The sequence below is a fragment of the Podarcis gaigeae genome, assembly GCF_964106915.1.
Source record: "Podarcis gaigeae genome assembly, chromosome: 7".
Classification (NCBI taxonomy): Eukaryota; Metazoa; Chordata; class Lepidosauria; order Squamata; family Lacertidae; genus Podarcis; species Podarcis gaigeae.
This window is the reverse complement of record NC_139683.1, coordinates 34,410,289-34,428,001: the sequence shown is the minus strand read 5'-3', so window position 1 is coordinate 34,428,001 and position 17,713 is coordinate 34,410,289. Positions and strand designations below refer to the sequence as shown.

General features: G+C 41.2%; 1 protein-coding gene across 3 annotated transcripts in view; it reads left to right on the top strand.

Annotated features, from left to right (window-relative positions):
- The window catches only part of PREX2 (phosphatidylinositol-3,4,5-trisphosphate dependent Rac exchange factor 2), a 102,458-nt gene that overhangs the window by 13,003 nt on the left and 71,742 nt on the right, over nt 1–17,713 (top strand). For all 3 annotated transcript variants that reach the window (XM_083747523.1, XM_083747521.1, XM_083747522.1), the window contains exon 2: nt 17,611–17,682. In XM_083747523.1, the coding sequence (XP_083603649.1) occupies nt 17,629–17,682 (54 nt within the window). In that variant the 5' untranslated portion in view covers nt 17,611–17,628. The remainder of the gene's footprint in view (nt 1–17,610; nt 17,683–17,713) is intronic.

Genomic DNA, 17,713 nt, shown 5'->3' with positions numbered 1-17,713 from the left:
TGATTAATGGATTTGCTTCCTTCTATGAAGTAGAATTCTAATTGCTGGCATCAGTAGTAGAATTCCTGTTATATGAATTGGGGACTAGAACAGTGAAGCTGACTGATGAATAAATACTACAGCAGCTGCTGATCCTGCCAATAACAAGTTACAAAAGAGAAGTTTGAGCTGCTGGGATTTCCCTTTCTGAGCTGAAACATTTTATAAACACACAGAACAGTATGGAAGATTTGAGTTACAAGTGTAACTTGAATAAAATAATATGACCACAGAGTAATATTAGTGTTGTTGGAACAAAGACCAACATAGTAGCTAACTGTCAAGTTCTATAAGTAAAGGAGAGCTTGTTCCATAGTAATGCAGAAAACAGGTGTTTAAACACTGGAAGAGTAGACATGTAACTGATCATTTTGAAGATGTTGAATGCCTTTCTAGATCCTAGAACAGTTACTTGGTTTGTCCGTTGAGTAAAGGAAGCAGCAAAAGACCTTAATGGTATCTTGGGAGGTAGGGAGGGCGGTGGTGGAAAGAGGTGGGTGGATTGGTCATGCAATTTCATTCACAAATGCAAGGATGGCAGTCAGCCCAGACGCCTCAAAGAAGTCCCTGTACAACAGTTTTCAACCGAAATTCATGCTGTTGATTAGATGCAAAATCTTCTTTTCATTTGTAGCAGCCAATTTGCTTCAGTGAGCAGAGGGCCATAACATAAAATATCAGAAATACATCCAACTCTAGACAGAAAATACTTTGTTTCTTGAATTATAATTCCCATGTAGATTATACATTTCTCTATGGTTTGTTCTTTGAATTAGATGGGATAACACAGTGCATTCTTAATAAGGATTTGGTAAAATATGAAACTTTTCTTTCCAGCTAATTGATAGGATTTTTGAATGGGGTAAAGGGGAGTTATCTAGAGTGAGTAATAGGAGTGAACCATATAGTATTCAGAGTGAGTCAGCTTTCAATTACTGGGATTTGCAATGTTATCAAGTATGTACTTGTGAGTTTGTTATGCATAGTTTTCTAATTAGACTCTCACATCCCTTTGGCGTCCTCTGTCCATATTTTATGACTGAGGTTTTTTTAATGCAGGGAATTAAACAATTTTTCTTTTATATTACAGTACAACTATTAAAGCTGTCTATCTGGATTATAGTATCTGCATTATACCTGGTTAAAATTTGTGGAATTTTCTTTGGAAATCCTGTGATTCTTCATGCTGATTATGAGATTGAGCTTTTAAAATATATATATACCATTTAAAATGAATGACATGCCAGTGCAAGTAGATAAATAAGTACCGCTGCGGCGAGAAAGTAGAATGTGTTTCCATGTGCTCTGGTTTCCGTCACGGTGTCCCGTTCCTCCAGAAGCACTTCATGGGCTTCCATGAAGAAAAAAGGTGTAATGGCAGACAAGCTTGCACAACATGTGATTACTACTGAGCTGCAATAATGGGGATTAAGTGCACTATTCAAGCAATTGCCCTGGAAATCCCCTCTCCTTCTTTACTTCCTTCACCACACTTTCCAAGGGTTAAATCAGTAATGCCTGGCTGGGCAGTATGGCGTTGCTTACCTGGCTTTGCAATGGTGCAAGTTACTGCCAGTTACCAAGAGGAGCAAAGCTGTGGGAAGCTGGATGTGGGCTCAGCAGCAGAGCCAATCTTCTGGCTCGCCCTCCCCCCTCAGGAACTAGCAGTGAATTGCCGCACTGAGAAGCCAGGTAAATATTGCTGCCCTGCATGTGCTGCTACTGGGTTAAATGTGTTGTTCAAACATATGTCATGGGAATTCCACATCCCCCTGTTAGCACCTTTCATTGGGCTGGTGGTAATGGGTAAATATACTGCTCATTTAACACTGCCTGAGAGATAAGAACTCTCTCTGATAAGAGCTATAGCATTAAGAATGACAAACAAAACAAAGGCTTCTCCCATTAGGAGAAATCAGATCAGCAACATTTTTCAAAGTTGGTCTTTTAAAAGGCTGCAGTCTGGTTGGCTTTCCCTTGTTTGCTTTCCCAAAAACCAACTCCTTCCCCTCTTTAAAAAAAAAAAACTTTAAAAAAAGATTTTGCTGCAAGCATTCTTCAGAAGTTTTGTTTAATGTTAGGTGTTTTAATACTGCAAAAGGGTTGAGAACCACTGGTGTCTACAATAAGAGTGCACTTGTAAGCAATAAGATAATCATTCCAGATTCTACTGATAGGATTTCCGGGGAAGCAAAAACAACATTCCCCAGTGCTAGCAAGGATAACCACCACTGTATAAGTAGAGAAACCCATGAGTAGCTGGCTGCTCCTTTGTGGCAATTTGCATGTATACACACTAAGAGATTCCATGCACTACTTGCAAGTAGTAGTGTTTGGACAGCTGCTAGAGGCTGGCTTAGAGACACTGGCCTCCTTTCCTGACAGACAACTGGACAGAGAAGAAAAGAACAGCTCTTGTCCAAGTCTAACAAGCACCATAGAGCTCCCTTGTTCCCAATAATAGCACCCCCTTTGAGAATTGATTTACCAGTGAAAGGAGAACTTGTGCCTCTACTTTAGTGTAATGTAGGAAGCAGAGCACACTGCTCTTTAAAATCTTTAGCACAGCAACGCGAAGGCTACCTTTTGGCAGTGTTTTTAGCAATGCTGGGAAGCTAAGTCAAGGCACAAGTTAAAGTAGCTCAAACCTCAGTCCTAAGCAACTACAAAATGTAAGAAAATGAATGAGTCAAAACAAAATAGAAAACATGATGCACACTCACAGAAATAATTCTGTATACAGTATAAAAGGTTAACTATTACACAAGTTACCAGGTTAGACACTCATTGGCTGTTTTCAGATGTTAAAACCAATGAACTATATGAACAAGTTTTCGGGACCTTTGGAGAAATGTCTGCTGCTTCTATCCTTTGCCAAAGTTTCCCACAAGTCAAAAAAGGACAGAAACAGCAGTTTTTTTTTCTACTGTTTCTGTCTTTCTCCAAAGCTTCTTGTAAGACCTCACTATAGGTCTATAGGTTTCAAGAAAGAGGCAACGCTGTTCCTGACTTTTATTTAATAACAACTTTCCTTTTCCAAAGTTCTCTATTTGCTTCAGCACTCTAACAAATCCCGAATGTTGAAGTGAGAGCTGGGGTCTTGGAAGAAGCTTTGGAGAAGGACAGAAACAGCTGGCTATTTCTCCAACTGTCCTCTTCCAAAACTTTCTGCAAATGAGAGAAGGCCCCACCTCTCCCTCACACCCTCTAGTAGGCACAGAGGGCTGGAGGGAGAGGCAGGATTCCGTCTCTCTTCAGCTGAAGCTTGAATAAGAAACAGTGAGAAATGCTACCTGTCTTTTTCTTATCTGCTGTGTTGGAGAAAGGCTGTTACAGTGAGGCAGTGAGGTTTCTTGCCAGTAGATAAGGGACACTCATTCCTGGTAAGCGGGTGAGTGACAAATAATGTTGATGCCTGCCAATGGCTGTATCTAATCCACCAAGGCTCTTTTGTGGCCTCTCCATCTCTTCTTATCTGCTGTGTGGCAAATTCAAGCTACTCAAACAGGTTAATAACATTTCTACATCTTTGAGGTCAAATAGGACCATGCTGGAGTTTCACTGCCTATCAGTGATTTACATGGTCCGAACAGTCTAAAGGAAAATATGAAAACTATTAGTTACTAATAATTAAATTAAAAAGTAAAAGTAATAATAATAGTAATAATAAGATTTTATTTATATCCCGCCCTCCCCAGCCAAAGCTGGGCTCAGAGCGGCTAACAACAGTTAAAATAGCACAGTTTACATAAAATCACAGTCAATGAATTACATACTTTCTAAAATCAATTCAGTCTAAAATCAGAATCAAAATAATAGCAACCATTGGGCTAGAGTTCTATGAGGATTACAGAAGGAGGGGGTCAGACTGTGCCTTGGCCAAAGGCCTAGTGGAACAGCTCTGTCTTGCAGGCCCTGAGGAAAGATGTCAAGTCCCGCAGGGCCCTAGTCTCTTGTGACAGAGAGTTCCACCAGATCGGGGCTACTGCTGAAAAACCCTGGCTCTGGTTGAGGCCAGCCTAACCTCCCTGTGGTCCGGGATCTCCAAGATGTTTTTATTTGAAGACCGTAAGGTCCTCCGTGGGACTTACCAGGAGTGGCTAGGTCAGGGCGAGAGAGGTAAGGAGCCAACTGCTTAGCTTGGCAGAGATGAAAAAATGCTGCCTTTGTTATAGCAGCAATCTGCGCCTCCATAGAAGGTGTCAAAGATTACACCCAAACTCTTAACGGACGGTGCTGGCACTAATTGCGCCCCCGCAAGAGATGGGAGTTGCCCCCCCATCCCATATGAAAAGCCATAAACCAACCACATTTATTTCTGTGTCACTTGCATGCTTTGTTATCATAGCTCAAGTTACTGATTCAAATGCCAATAGGGAATTAAAACAAAGATGGGGTGGGGAAGCCTTGATACAAATTTTGCAAGAAACAAAGATTATCAAGTTATTAGGGTAGCAACATTTAAAGGAAAGCTGCTTGCTGCTGCTGCAGATTCAGCTAAAAAGAAACAGGCTAATGTTCAGAAATTGCTTATGGAGGCATACAAGCTAATCTGTAAGCCATAAGCCTTTCATTTCCATTGATAACTGAACTCCATTCATGCACGCAAACAAATACAAATGTTACTTGGGTGCCCCCTCCCTCCCAAACCTGGGCATGAAAGAGGTCTGTCTGTGCATCTGAGAGTGCACAAACCTCTAGATTGGGCACAAGTCTTATTAAATTTAAGACTGATACTTGATATTCAAAAAGACTTGCTGAATAATTGTTCCAAATTTGGTTAAACATTTCATGGTTGTACAAGAATTTTAATCAGTTTGCCAGAGTATGAAGATAATTGGTGAAGAAAAAGAAAAAGTGCTGAATCATTCAGACTAAAATGCAATATTTCCATCCTAGCTAAGTATATTGGCCATGATACAGTTACTCACTAGAGGTATGCAGAACAATTTGTACACAAGACTCAATGAAGCTTTCATCATTTTTTCGCTAATTGGAATCTCTCTCTTTCCCTTCCTCTCAACTGGCATTGCACTGCCACTTCTACTATACAAAATTAAATAACCATGCTGAATTTGCAAAACTAACCATGCACTTTTAAAGATCCATTGCATAGAAATGAGTTCCACTGAAATGAATGGGTTCCATGTATATATATAGGACTGGGATCTAAAATATGTGGGATCTATAATATGACATGATGGAAGAGCTGTTTACAACACACCAGAGAAGGCACAAGGAGAAATATTTTCTTATTCACACATGAAGAAGAGCCATTACTGAGTGACTGTTAAAGGACTAGAATGCATCTCTAACAATCAAAAGTTCATCTCAATCATAAAGCAAGTATTAAACAGTAGTTATTGAGATTTTTGAGGGACGCGGGTGGCCCTGTGGGTAAAACCTCAGTGCCTAGGACTTGCTGATCGTAAAGTCGGCGGTTCGAATCCCCGCGGCGGGGTGAGCTCCCGTCGTTCGGTCCCAGCTCCTGCCCACCTAGCAGTTCGAAAGCACCCTTAAGTGCAGTAGATAAATAGGTACTGCTTTATAGCGGGAAGGTAACGGCATTTCCGTGTGCGGCACTGGTGCTGGCTCGCCAGCTGCAGCTTTGTCACGCTGGCCACATGACCCAGAAGTGTCTTCGGATGGCGTCGGCTCCCGGCCTCTTAAGTGAGATGAGCACGCAACCCTAGAGTTCGGACACGACTGGCCCGTACGGGCAGGGGTACCTTTACCTTTTACCTTATTGAGATTTTATTAATTACAAAATTCATTATGAGAAATATTTTTTTGTACTTAATGGCAATTTAGTTTAAGGATAACAAACAGCACAATCCTATACTTGTCTACTCAAGAAGCCCATTGAGATCTGTGGGGCTTACTATCAGGTAAGGTAAAGGACTGGGCAGAGGAGAAATGGTGGAGACCCCCTTCTGATCCTGCTAGGAAGCAGGAAGAAGAAGACAGTATAGATTTACAACAGTGGTTTGCAGAAGGTCACAGCTCAGAAAATAATGGGAGAGGAGGAGCAGGCAGAACTGGAGCAGCTGGCTGACACACTGTCATTAGAAAGCATTCCAGACCCTCCATCTCTCAGAACCCAGCAAGTGTTAAATTAGGAAAGCAAAGTGCTCAAAGACAGAGGGCTCTTAGCAGCACCCATAGAAGTGATGAATAAGGAAGTGAGAGAGATGGGGGCAGGCGGGTAGAGATTCACTTTGGATAATGCCATTATCCAAGAGGCTGGGTTCTATAGCCTCTCTCTGTAATGATTGAAATAAAAAGGACAGTAAGAAACTTTTCCTTGGCTTTATACTTTCCTGGGCAGCCAGCTGGGAGCTGACAACAGCATCCTGACAGTAGAACTGCAAGCAAAGTTTCTATAGAGAGAAATAAAATGTGATAAAATGTATGCAAAATATTTCAGTAGAAAATTTAATTTTGTGCTCACAATATAGAGTAGTTCAAAGAGAAGAAACACCTCCGAGCAAATCTTTTCTTTGCCAAGGGACTGGAACGGTCACCATCCTCTCTCATGGCATCAATGCAGAGCATGATGACTATGATTTATCAGTGACTCTTGACATTCCATGTATTGCTGGGATTTTTTTCTGTGATACATGCATTACAATAATTTTAAAACCATATATATTGAAAACATGCTTTGGCATGAACTTGTGCATGGAAAAACCATTATGATATTTGAACCAGGTAGCAATTATTTCTTACAGTAATTCAGAGCTATGTATTATATTGCAAGTGCCCATACAGCATGGTTGAAATCCCTGAACACTTTGTTTGGCTACCAGCTTGCATCTAAATAGATGTGAAATACGTATTTTCACAGATGGCTTAAGATGGGATATATATTAAAACTTAGCTTGATATTAATTAAGTCAATGTCATGTGCATTATGCAGCTTCACATGCTGTTAAAATAATTAACTTACTGCTTCAGCATTGATCAAACTTTGTTCATTGCCTTGTCATTCTTTTCTTTAGGAGGAGATCAGCCAAATCAATGTCTCCTGACTGTGATATCATATGAATCAAATGAAATATTGTGTGCCATTTTTGTGGTGCTATAGACATTTTGAAGTGATTGTCAGAGCGCACTTAGTCACATTGAAAGTGGCTATCCATGTGACATCCCTGGGACCCGAGACCCCGAAAAGCCCCTACCAGCCAAGAGTAGAAAATAGTAGACTTGATGGACAAATACTCTGACTTCCTAAAAAGCAGTTTCCCATATTTCTTTGGGTTTGTCTCCACATACATGTGCTTACTGTTCTGTTCAAAACAGTTATGGTATAAGCACCAAATGCTACATCAGATGGGGTCCTAAACCTTACCTGCAACATTTGTTTAGTCTGTAATACTCATCGGCACCAGACTAGGTGTTATGAAAGAAACATACCCATTTCTTCCTCATAATGCTAATATAGAGCACTTGGAGGGGGAAATCACTTTCCCTCAGCCTACTGATTCTCCTTTGCAAATGTTTCTCATCTGAGCAGATTTGAATGTTTTTCCCTAGCCAGTTTCCAAAACCAGAAGTGAGTCCACATGAAGCAGGTTAGGGATGCCTGGGGTGGGTTCACCTTCCCACACTCCTTCCTGATGACCAGTCCTCCTCTGTATGGGGTTGCAACAGCATGTTTTCCAAGGTAACATCTAGCTTGACCCTTAAAAGGGCATTAGAAATTTCTGGTGCCAACATCTGTGTATCTCAGTGAAAACAGCTGTTGTGAGTGGGAATAGCAGACTAAGTGAATGTTGACAATTCTGATTGGACATAAATGTGGCAGAAAGTTACTCTGACCAATATCTGGCCATTAGCACCTGTGTATTAAAATGGCATCCGCATAGTAATACCAAAAAACCATCAGAATTTTTCAGGCATATATTGTTCTCTCTAAAAAATAGCTTTTGAGGGAAGAGACTGCACTTTACCCTGCAGCCACTTCTTGTCTCTTTTAAGTAACAGTCTTCACTGAAACACACATGCAGTTTCATACTGCTAATGTACTCTTCATCCAAGAAGCTGTTCTAATGCTATTGTACTCCTATGGAGATAAATTTTGGGCTTGTTTCTGCACCTCCACGTGAGATTTCTTTATTCCATTTATCTGCTAAGATTGTGTATCTCACAGTAATCAGATAGAAGCTCAGTTCTCAGAAGTAGCGCATTGTCAGTCCAGGGGTTTGCGACCATTTAAATCTGTTTGCGACCATTTAAATCTGTTTCATAGGAACAAAAAGCGTGTTGAGGTCTCCACCCTCCTTTGTTCTCAGGGTGAACTCCTTCCCACCCCCCACTACAGCCAGGAAATTATGTTTGCTTCCTTTTTGTCTGTTCCTTAAGAATAACAGGGAAAGAAATGTGTCTTTAAGGTTTGCAGTTAACAGCTGGCAAATGTGTTTGGGGTAAGATATTTTTCTTTATATGGTTGGACAAGTCTTGCTGTGCCTCCGAAAGAAATGCGTCGTCCCACTTCCGTGACCTCACAATACCTATCAGAAAGAGCAGGAGCAATACGGGGACACATTCTGTGCTCCCAGACAAAAAACAAAACAAAACTGTGAGCAAATTCAGTTACTTACACTGCATACAACTACACAGCTGACAGTGTGGTGATTATGGAGGTGGAGAGTGAGCTCTCTTGAGCTCTCAGTGGGTCACGAATGAAATACTGTGCCATTGAGTGAGATAAACCAGAGTTTTGTTGTATAACTAACTAGGAGTATACATTTGTGGAATTTCCCCACCTCTTCAAGCCAGGCCAGTATTAGGAACCAAACCTCAACAATTACATAAAAAGCAGCAATGCAGGATAAAACAGCAGTAGCAGCAAAATGGATCTAATAAACATGATAAAAAGCACAGCTAAGTGAAAAAGTATTCACCTGGGACTAGAAAGTCTTGGGATTTGACACAAGGAAAAACTGGGGGGAAAGCATTCCATACGCAGGATGCGAGAACTGGGTATGCCTTTTCTCAAGAAGGCGGCCTTAGAATTTAGGCAGATTCATGTAGTGCGAGGTGGCAGGTGAGAGAGGTGGCTTTTTCAACCTAAGGTCCACATTTCCTTGCGAACAGTCTTCTGGGGCCTGCATGCCAGTGGTGGGTGAGGGCAGAGGAAAAAGTGGGCAGATAAATGAATATGGCTGTTACCTTTGTACATTGGGCCGCATTCCAGCCATGCAAAAGTCACATTTTTCTATGTATCCCCTCCATCACTCCATCCTTCACCCAGGCAAACAAGCACACTTATGAAAAGGTTTTATCTGAGAAGCTGGCAGCATTCCCACCTCTTATCCTAGATTGTTTACCATACATCTGGAAAAGCCAAAGCATCTCAGTAATATATATTTCCCTGTGGAAGATGCTCTCTGAAAAGGCACAGCATGGAATCACCTTTTCATTTTGAGCTGTTCACGAGGAATTAGTTGAAAATAAAATGTGGATTATCTAAGGTTGTTGCTTTTCATAAATCACTATAAAAATAGGGATATTTTAAAAATGAGCTGGTTTTAAAATTAATCCAGGTGTGCAGAATACAGGATTTGTTTTTTTTACCAGCAGATGCAAAACATAGGCAGAATGTGTTTAATTGTAAACTGTTTAGAAATAAAATAAAATGGATATTGTGTCCCAGAAGGAATTACATTGCACAAGAAAATGAGGATTATCCAAGACTGTAATTTTGAGCAAGCCAAGAGAGAGAGAGAGAGAGAGAGAGAGAGAGAGAGAGAGTGTAAAAAGTAGTTCTAGTTCTAGCATTCATCCAGAATGCAGGATTTTAATAAACAACAACAACAATTTTATTATTTATACCCCACCCATCTGGCTGCGTTTCCCCAGCTACTCTGGGCGGCTTACAACATATCTAAAAAACATAATAAAAACATAAACCCGTAAAAATTTCCGTAAAACAAAATTTAACCAGGTTTGTCTGTTACTTCTTTCGTCCCTTCCTCCCCTGCTCTCTCTTCTGCTGATATCTTGGATTTCCACGAAAACTTATAAAATTCTGGATGAAAAATGGATCTCGATCTCTCTTGGTTCATGGAATCTTGATTCTTTATTTCTTTTCATAAATATGGTACCTCGGATTAAGTACTTAATTCGTTCTGGAGGTCCATTCTTAACCTATAACTGTTCTTCTTCTTTTTTTTTTTTAAAAAAATATTTATTACTTTTAAAACTTACAAGAAAAAAAGAGAAGAAAAAAGACGAGAAGAAAGAACAAAAGAGAGAAAAAAAGACAATACAATACAATATATAAACAATACAAAACACAACCTTAACACACAAAACAAAACAAAACAAAACAACAACAGTTTAAAAACATACATCATACCATTTCATTACTCTATCTTTCATTCCCTTGTTTCATCGACCTCCTCTCACCTCCTTTTTTGTATTCCACTTCTGTTAATTGTTTCAGCAATTCCTTTCCATCTTTCTCTATTTTTTGTCATATAAATATCTTAACATATTTTTAACCTTATTTTCCATTAATGCTAAAATACTTATTTATGCTTAACTCCTTATAACATTTCTACTAAAGCCATAAAATTTCATTCCAACAATTTTTCTAACACTCATTAATTTTACAGTATTTCTATATATAAACTTTAAACTTTTCCAATCTTCTTCCACCATCTCTTCTCCCTGGTCTCGGATTCTGCCAGTCATTTCCGTCAATTCCATATAGTTCATCAACCTGGAGATCTTCTGTCCGACGCTCTTAACTCTTTTCCAAGTCCCTTCCGCAGGTCTTCTTCATATTCTTTGATGCTGAAGAGCAGATCTCGGGGAGACTCTGACCTAACAATGCTTTTATTCCCTCTCGACAGGTCAGCCAACTCTCCATAGTTAAAACTAAGGTCCATAACTGTTCTTAACCTGAAGCACCACTTTAGCTAATGGGGCCTCCTGCTGCTGCCATGCTGCCAGAGCACGATTTCTGTTCTCATCCTGAAGTAAAGTTCTTAACCTGAAGCACTATTTCTGGGTTAGCGGAGTCTGTAACCTGAAGCGTATGTAACCTGAGGTACCACTGTAATGATAAGGTTTACAATTATTTCAATGGAATGAAAGTACAGAGGTACTGAAGTGGTGGTTGGCATCTGCCTGTCTCCGGAGACAATGGAAGAGTACTTAATTAGTATTTTTGCAAGCACCAAATGAAATTACAGCTATATCACAATTTGAATAGCCCTCTTCTCTTAAAGCTTTCCTGAAGCATTTTAGAACAGGCGCCTACTTTATAGACACAACCATCAACATAAGCCGATATCAGACTGCAGAAAATGTACAAACTATCACACTGGAATTATCAAATTTGGCAGGCACTCAAAATACATTAAAATTCTGTTAGCTATAGTCAGGCTCTTAAATGTCATAAAACGTGCTTCAATGGGAGTTTGTGTGTGTTGTGTGTTGCCATGTTAAGAGTTATATTTGCAATGAAACTCTGGAGAGGAGTTGTTTTAGAACTTTCTCTGACCAGTTCATCAGAAGCAAATTAGGATAAAATATGACTGAGGAAATAACCCCAGGTGCAGTGCAACCCCAAGAACAGTGGGTTCAAATGTGTTAGACACAAATGTGTTAGCATCAACATGCCCCACAACAAGCTGGATTATAGCATGATGTATGTGTTATATTAGAAAAGGACTTTTCTCTCCTATGGAATTAAAATAGATTGTTGTTTGGGGGTGCAGTGGGAAGGATGCTTGAAGAGTAACAAGGGTGGGGAATCTTTTTTCTGTTTGGGGCCACATTCTATTGAGGGCAATCTGTTGGGGGTGGGTTATGTCAGCAATGGACAGAGCGTGAACCAAAAGTGGATGATCACTCAATTTCTCACTCTCTTTACCACCCTCTCTGTTTCCTTCTTGCTTCCTTGACAATACAGTGGTACATCGGGTTACATACACTTCAGGTTACAGACTCCGCTAACCCAGAAATAGTACCTCGGGTTAAGAACTTTGCTTCAAGATGAGAACAAAAATCGTGCTCCAGTGGTGCAGCGGCAGCGGGAGGCCCCATTAGCTAAAGTGGTGCTTCAGGTTAAGAACAGTTTCAGGTTAAGAACGGACCTCTGGAACGAATTAAGTTCTTAACCTGAGGTACCATTGTACTGTAGTATGAAATTACTAGGGTTGCCATATTTCAAGGAATAGCACATAAAGTTGTTGAGCTTTTTTGGGGGGGGCATTTAAAAATCTGGACATTTGAATAATTTCCCAAAATTCCCCCCAGAATCCACCATTGGAATCCCGGACATGTCCAGGAAAATCCAGATGTATGATAACCCGAAATGAGACCAAGGGATGGATGTGGTCCTTGAGGAGCAGGTTCACAGTCTGCTCTTTAGAACTTGAAGATTTCTTTAAAAATAGAAACAGACTGTGGTTCTGTTCTGGGATGGTGGGTTGTTTATTTCTTTTAGTGCCATCAGCACTCCAGCCAAGTAGGGGAAACAGGTGTTCATCCAGCTGGTGACTTACTGAGAAAAGAGTCTTTTTGTTCAGTATCAAATAGCAGCATGATTGGCTTCTGTCTCTGTTGCTGGCACAGGTTAATTGACATAGGAAGAAGAACTAAAGGAGGAGTCATTCCCCAGTTCTTCTGTAAGAACTGTCTGAAAAAGTATGTGTTATATGCAGAAACAGAGGGAAGTGCATCAATTCTCTCAATAGTATTTTGTATGTATATGCTTTGCATCTAACATCCATCAAAGCTATTAAACACAAATTAAGATTCTATACAAATATTTATACTGCCTGATGGGTTAGTAACACAACTGACATCCAAATGATTCAAGGAACACAGATAGGGTTTTGAATATAATATGAATATATGTGTATTTATCTAAATTTAGTCTTTAACTTTTCATTAAAAGCATTATGAGAATAAAAAAAGTAACTACATTTCCAAAGCTTTGTTGAAATAAGAGAGAAAAAAATGTGAAAGTCAAAAATATGTACTTGGTCACAGGAGCATAGGAAAGGAGGGGGGGCGGGCTGTCCCAGGTGCCATCATGGAGGGGGTGACAAATTATCAAGGAACAATTACTGCCCTACTAGGGCGGTTCATTGGGACGCAGGTGGAGCTGTGGGTTAAACCACAGAGCCTAGGACTTGCCAATCAGAAGGTCGGCGGTTCGAATCCCCACGACAGGGTGAGCTCCCGTTGCTCGGTCCCTGCTCCTGTCAACCTAGCAGTTCGAAAGCATGTCAAAGTTCAAGTAGATAAGTAGGTACCGCTCTGGCGGGAAGGTAAACGGTGTTTCCGTGCGCTGCTCTGGTTCGCCAGAAGCGGCTTAGTCATGCTGGCCACATGACCCAGAAGCTGTACACCAGCTGCCTCGGCCAATAAAGTGAGATGAGCACCGCAACCCCAGAGTCGGCCATGACTGGACCTAATGGTCAGGGGTCCCTTTACCTTTACCTAGGGCAGTTTTTTGAAAATTCCTGCTCCAAAGGTCTTATCTTACTACACTAGGGATTATATAGCTAAATATGAAATTTCATGCATATCAGTTAATATCTTGACCCTCCTCCACAAAAATAGCTGTTTACTTGTCCATTTTCCTATGTTGTGAAGGCTGAAATTTCAATTCAGTGGAGCAGGGTCAATGTTTCTACTGTCTGGGGCTGATGAACATATTTGTTAGCAACATGGGGATGTAATTTGCTTCATCTGATTTTAGTTTCGGGAAAAGTTAATTTTTTTGAATGATCCATAATATCAGTAATAACGGTTTAATCAGGGAGCAGGGCATAAAAATAAGCTTCTTTATTTTTGAAGGATGCAAATAGCATTACAATTGGGTTGTTTGTGCTCTCAGTACAATAATTTATAGTGCTATCTTTAATTGTCTTCCGAAACTGAAATTAGCTGCAAGCAGGCAGAAGAGATTAGAATAATGTGAATACTGTATCCTATAGCATAAGCTTCAGTGACTTAAAGGTAGGCTGCCACATTTTAAGGTGGGGCTTCGAAGTAATGAATGTGGCACTGGTGATTTATGTAAATCTGTTGCTAAGCCCAAATGTTTATGTATTTCAGCATCTATAAATTAGTGTCAGGAATGTAGGTTAAATAAAGCAGTTGATTCTAAACGTAAAGCTTGTTTACTTACAAACTTTTATTTAAATTAGTCCTCTAATCCTGTGGTCTTTGAGAGGGCGTTCTCCCAGGATCTCCCTCCCATTGAATCCTTCCTCTCTGAGAGCAAAAACAACACCAGCCTTGAACAGGGAGTTCTGATGTCAGATGCCCCTTTCTGCCAGTGTTGAAACTCCCATGATCCTTGCCTTACATTGAAAAGTGGGGTTTGTTAGGGTAGATCAGAGGGTATGTCTTTCTAGCCCCCTGGAGTTTTAAAAGGTAAAGGTAAAGGTACCCCTGCCCGTACGGGCCAGTCTTGACAGACTCTGGGGTTGTGCGCCCATCTCACTTAAGAGGCCAGGGGCCAGCACTGTCCGGAGACACTTCCGGGTCACGTGGCCAGCGTGACATCGCTGCTCTGGCGAGCCAGAGCCGCACACGGAAACGCCGTTTACCTTCCCGCTGGTAAGCGGTCCCTATTTATCTACTTGCACCCGGAGGTGCTTTCGAACTGCTAGGTTGGCAGGCGCTGGGACCGAGCAGCGGGAGCGCACCCCGCCGCAGGGATTCGAACCGCCGACCTTTCGATCGGCAAGTCCTAGGCGCTGAGGCTTTAACCCACAGCGCCACCTGCGTCCCCCTCCCCGGAGTTTTAATGGAAGGGAAATTTGAATTTTTTAAAAAATGGAGGGAGAAAGAAGAGCACAAGAGTGTTGCTCCATCTTCACCGCCCTGCTGGAGAGAACTGGGCAGGCCACTAGATGAGGCAAATCAACCACAGTCAGCCCCCAGCCCCATTTTATTATTTGCTTGCTTGTTTATATGATTTATCACCCGCCCTTCACCATGAGGTCCCAGGGTGAGTTACAACAAATATAAAATATAATTTAGGACTGCACCCTAACCAGTGGCATAGCGTGGGGGGTGCAGGGGGGGGGGCCGGCCGCACCGGGCGCAACATCTGGGGGTTGGGTTAGGGGCGCAAATCCATGGGTTAGGGGGCGCAAATCCACGGGTTAGGGGGCACAAATTACTTGCCTTGCCTCGGGTGCTGACAATCCACGCTACGCCACTGACCCTAACACATTTGGAAAAATAAGCATTAAGCATCTACGCAGGCAAATGTTTTGTAAACATGCTGAACTAATAGAGCAATAATATTTTATGTTTTCATAAGAATTAATAATAGCGTGAAATGAACAAGGGTTAAACACGTTCCACCCCCTTTCAGGAACCACCATGTCCTGTTCCCCATGCCCTGACCCCCTGAAGTGGATTTTGGGGGAGGGCACTGGTGACTGCAAGGGGGTGGGGAGGAGAGGGCCTTCCACAATTTCCCTTCTTGTGTTTCTCAGAATACAAGCCAATAATATTATTATGTTGTAGGAGAAGGAAGCAGTCACCTACCACACTTCCACTGTATGAAAACCTCTGTTGTAGAATTAGATGGTCTCTTATAAAAACTGTGATGAAGGACAACACACACAAACCAGAGGCAGGGAGAGAGAAAATGTTCTGGCCACATAAGAGAAAATGATTAACAGTTAGGAAGTTTGTGTCTGTATTGCACCTTTCCATCATTGATGCCCCAGCCATCTCTCATAAATTGATAGGGCTCCTGTAAGCTCTTCCACATTTGTCATTCTGCTAAAGCTATCTACTTATTCTGTCTTGTTCCTAATTTATGATATAGTATACATCTTAACTGTCTTAGAAGATAAGTACGGTATATATCATAAAAGGCATGCAGAGATATGAAAAATATGTTCCTTAGGATTCCAGCGACATTGCTGGTTTAAAGATCAACTGCGTCCCTAGTACGGTTATCTAGACCATCAATTTCAAATATAGGTTGATTTCAATATTCAGCATCTGGTTGTCAGTGTTCCTACCTGATGTTGTAAAGTCATGCAAACAGAGGCCATGTTTGTACTGCACAAATGCATATCTTCTGTTGGTGCCCCATAGCAGATGTCTGCTCTATTGACTAAACGACTAAACAGCAACAACAAAAGGCCAAGTGTGAGGACCCTTCTTCAGCCTAAGGGTCTCATGAGTTAAAATTCCAACTTTGTTAAGTAGGCTACTTTCTATACTCTGTTCAGCAAGCAAGGCAGAGATGAAGGGCATATTCCAGCCAAGCTAAAACACTCAAGGAGGCTGTGAAGTAAAACCACTGAGGTGTGTGGCCTGGAGAGAGTCCCATGGTCTAGGGAGGTGTTTGGTTTGCTGGCCTGAAGTTCCTCACCCCTCACTAGGCTGTCCCTTACAACATATATACATAGCTTGGCTTCTGTTTTCCTGCTTTTTTCACATCATGCATAAAATACTTGGAGGTGAGACTGGAACAATTGTGTGTTGTTGTCCCCCACTCAAGGGTGTGTGATTATGAAGCCTGGGACACCAGGGTAACAAAAGAGTAATGAGATTGTGGAAGCTACCTCAACCATTGCTGCCTAACCACAACTGGATAAGAAAATGGTCCGTATGCTTAACGTTCTAATACACGTCATGTTTATTTGGGAGAAAATCTCACTTGGTGCTTATGCTATGGAAAAAGTGTCTGTACTTGACTGAGGGTAGCTTCAGCCTTCCATTTATCACATTACAGTTCATTACCCCCCCTTTTAATACATGGTTTTCCCCTATTACCATGTTTCGCCAATAAATTATTATATTCATGTTTGAAACTCCCTTGAGACATGCATTTGTATTCTTCAGTTCTCATCTTGTTAACTTTACTGCAATCAGTGGTGTAGTGCACCACCTTCTCAGTTCACTTTGTACTACTGACAGCAATAATATAATTTGATATTGCTGTCAGTAGTACAAAGCGAATTATAATAATTATATTTTTTTTTGCTGCTACAGACTATCATGGTTATTTACTTATTTACTTACAGTGGTACCTCGGGTTACATACGCTTCAGGTTACATACGCTTCAGGTTACAGACTCCGCTAACCCAGAAATAGTGCTTCAGGTTAAGAACATTGCTTCAGGATGAGAACAGAAATCGTGCTCTGGCGGCGCAGCAGCAGGAGGAGGCCCCATTAGCTAAAGTGGTGCTTCAGGTTAAGAACAGTTTCAGGTTAAGAACGGACCTCTGGAACAAATTAAGTACTTAACCCGAGGTACTACTGTACTGTATTTTTATCCCATGTTTTTATCCAAGCAGCTCAAGGTAGTATACATGGCTCCCTCCCTTTTCATTTAATCCCCAGAACAACCCTGTGAGGTAGGTTAGACTGAGAGGCAGTGACTAACCCAAGGCCACCCAGTGAACCTCATGACCAAGTGGGGATTTGAACCCTGGTCTCCCGGACCCTAATCTGATACTCTAACCACTAAACCACACTGGATCTCATAACAATACTTCTTTGCCTTCAAGCTTTTCAGTGCCTGGGCAGTTTCTTTATTTTTATTTTTCTCCCTCTCTCTCAAGGCATTCCTTCACAGAATAATGCAATGGGCTTTTTCCAAGATTGAGAAAAATGTTACGGAAGAAACAGTTAAGGTTCGTTGTTATTTACTCTCATTTTATGTAT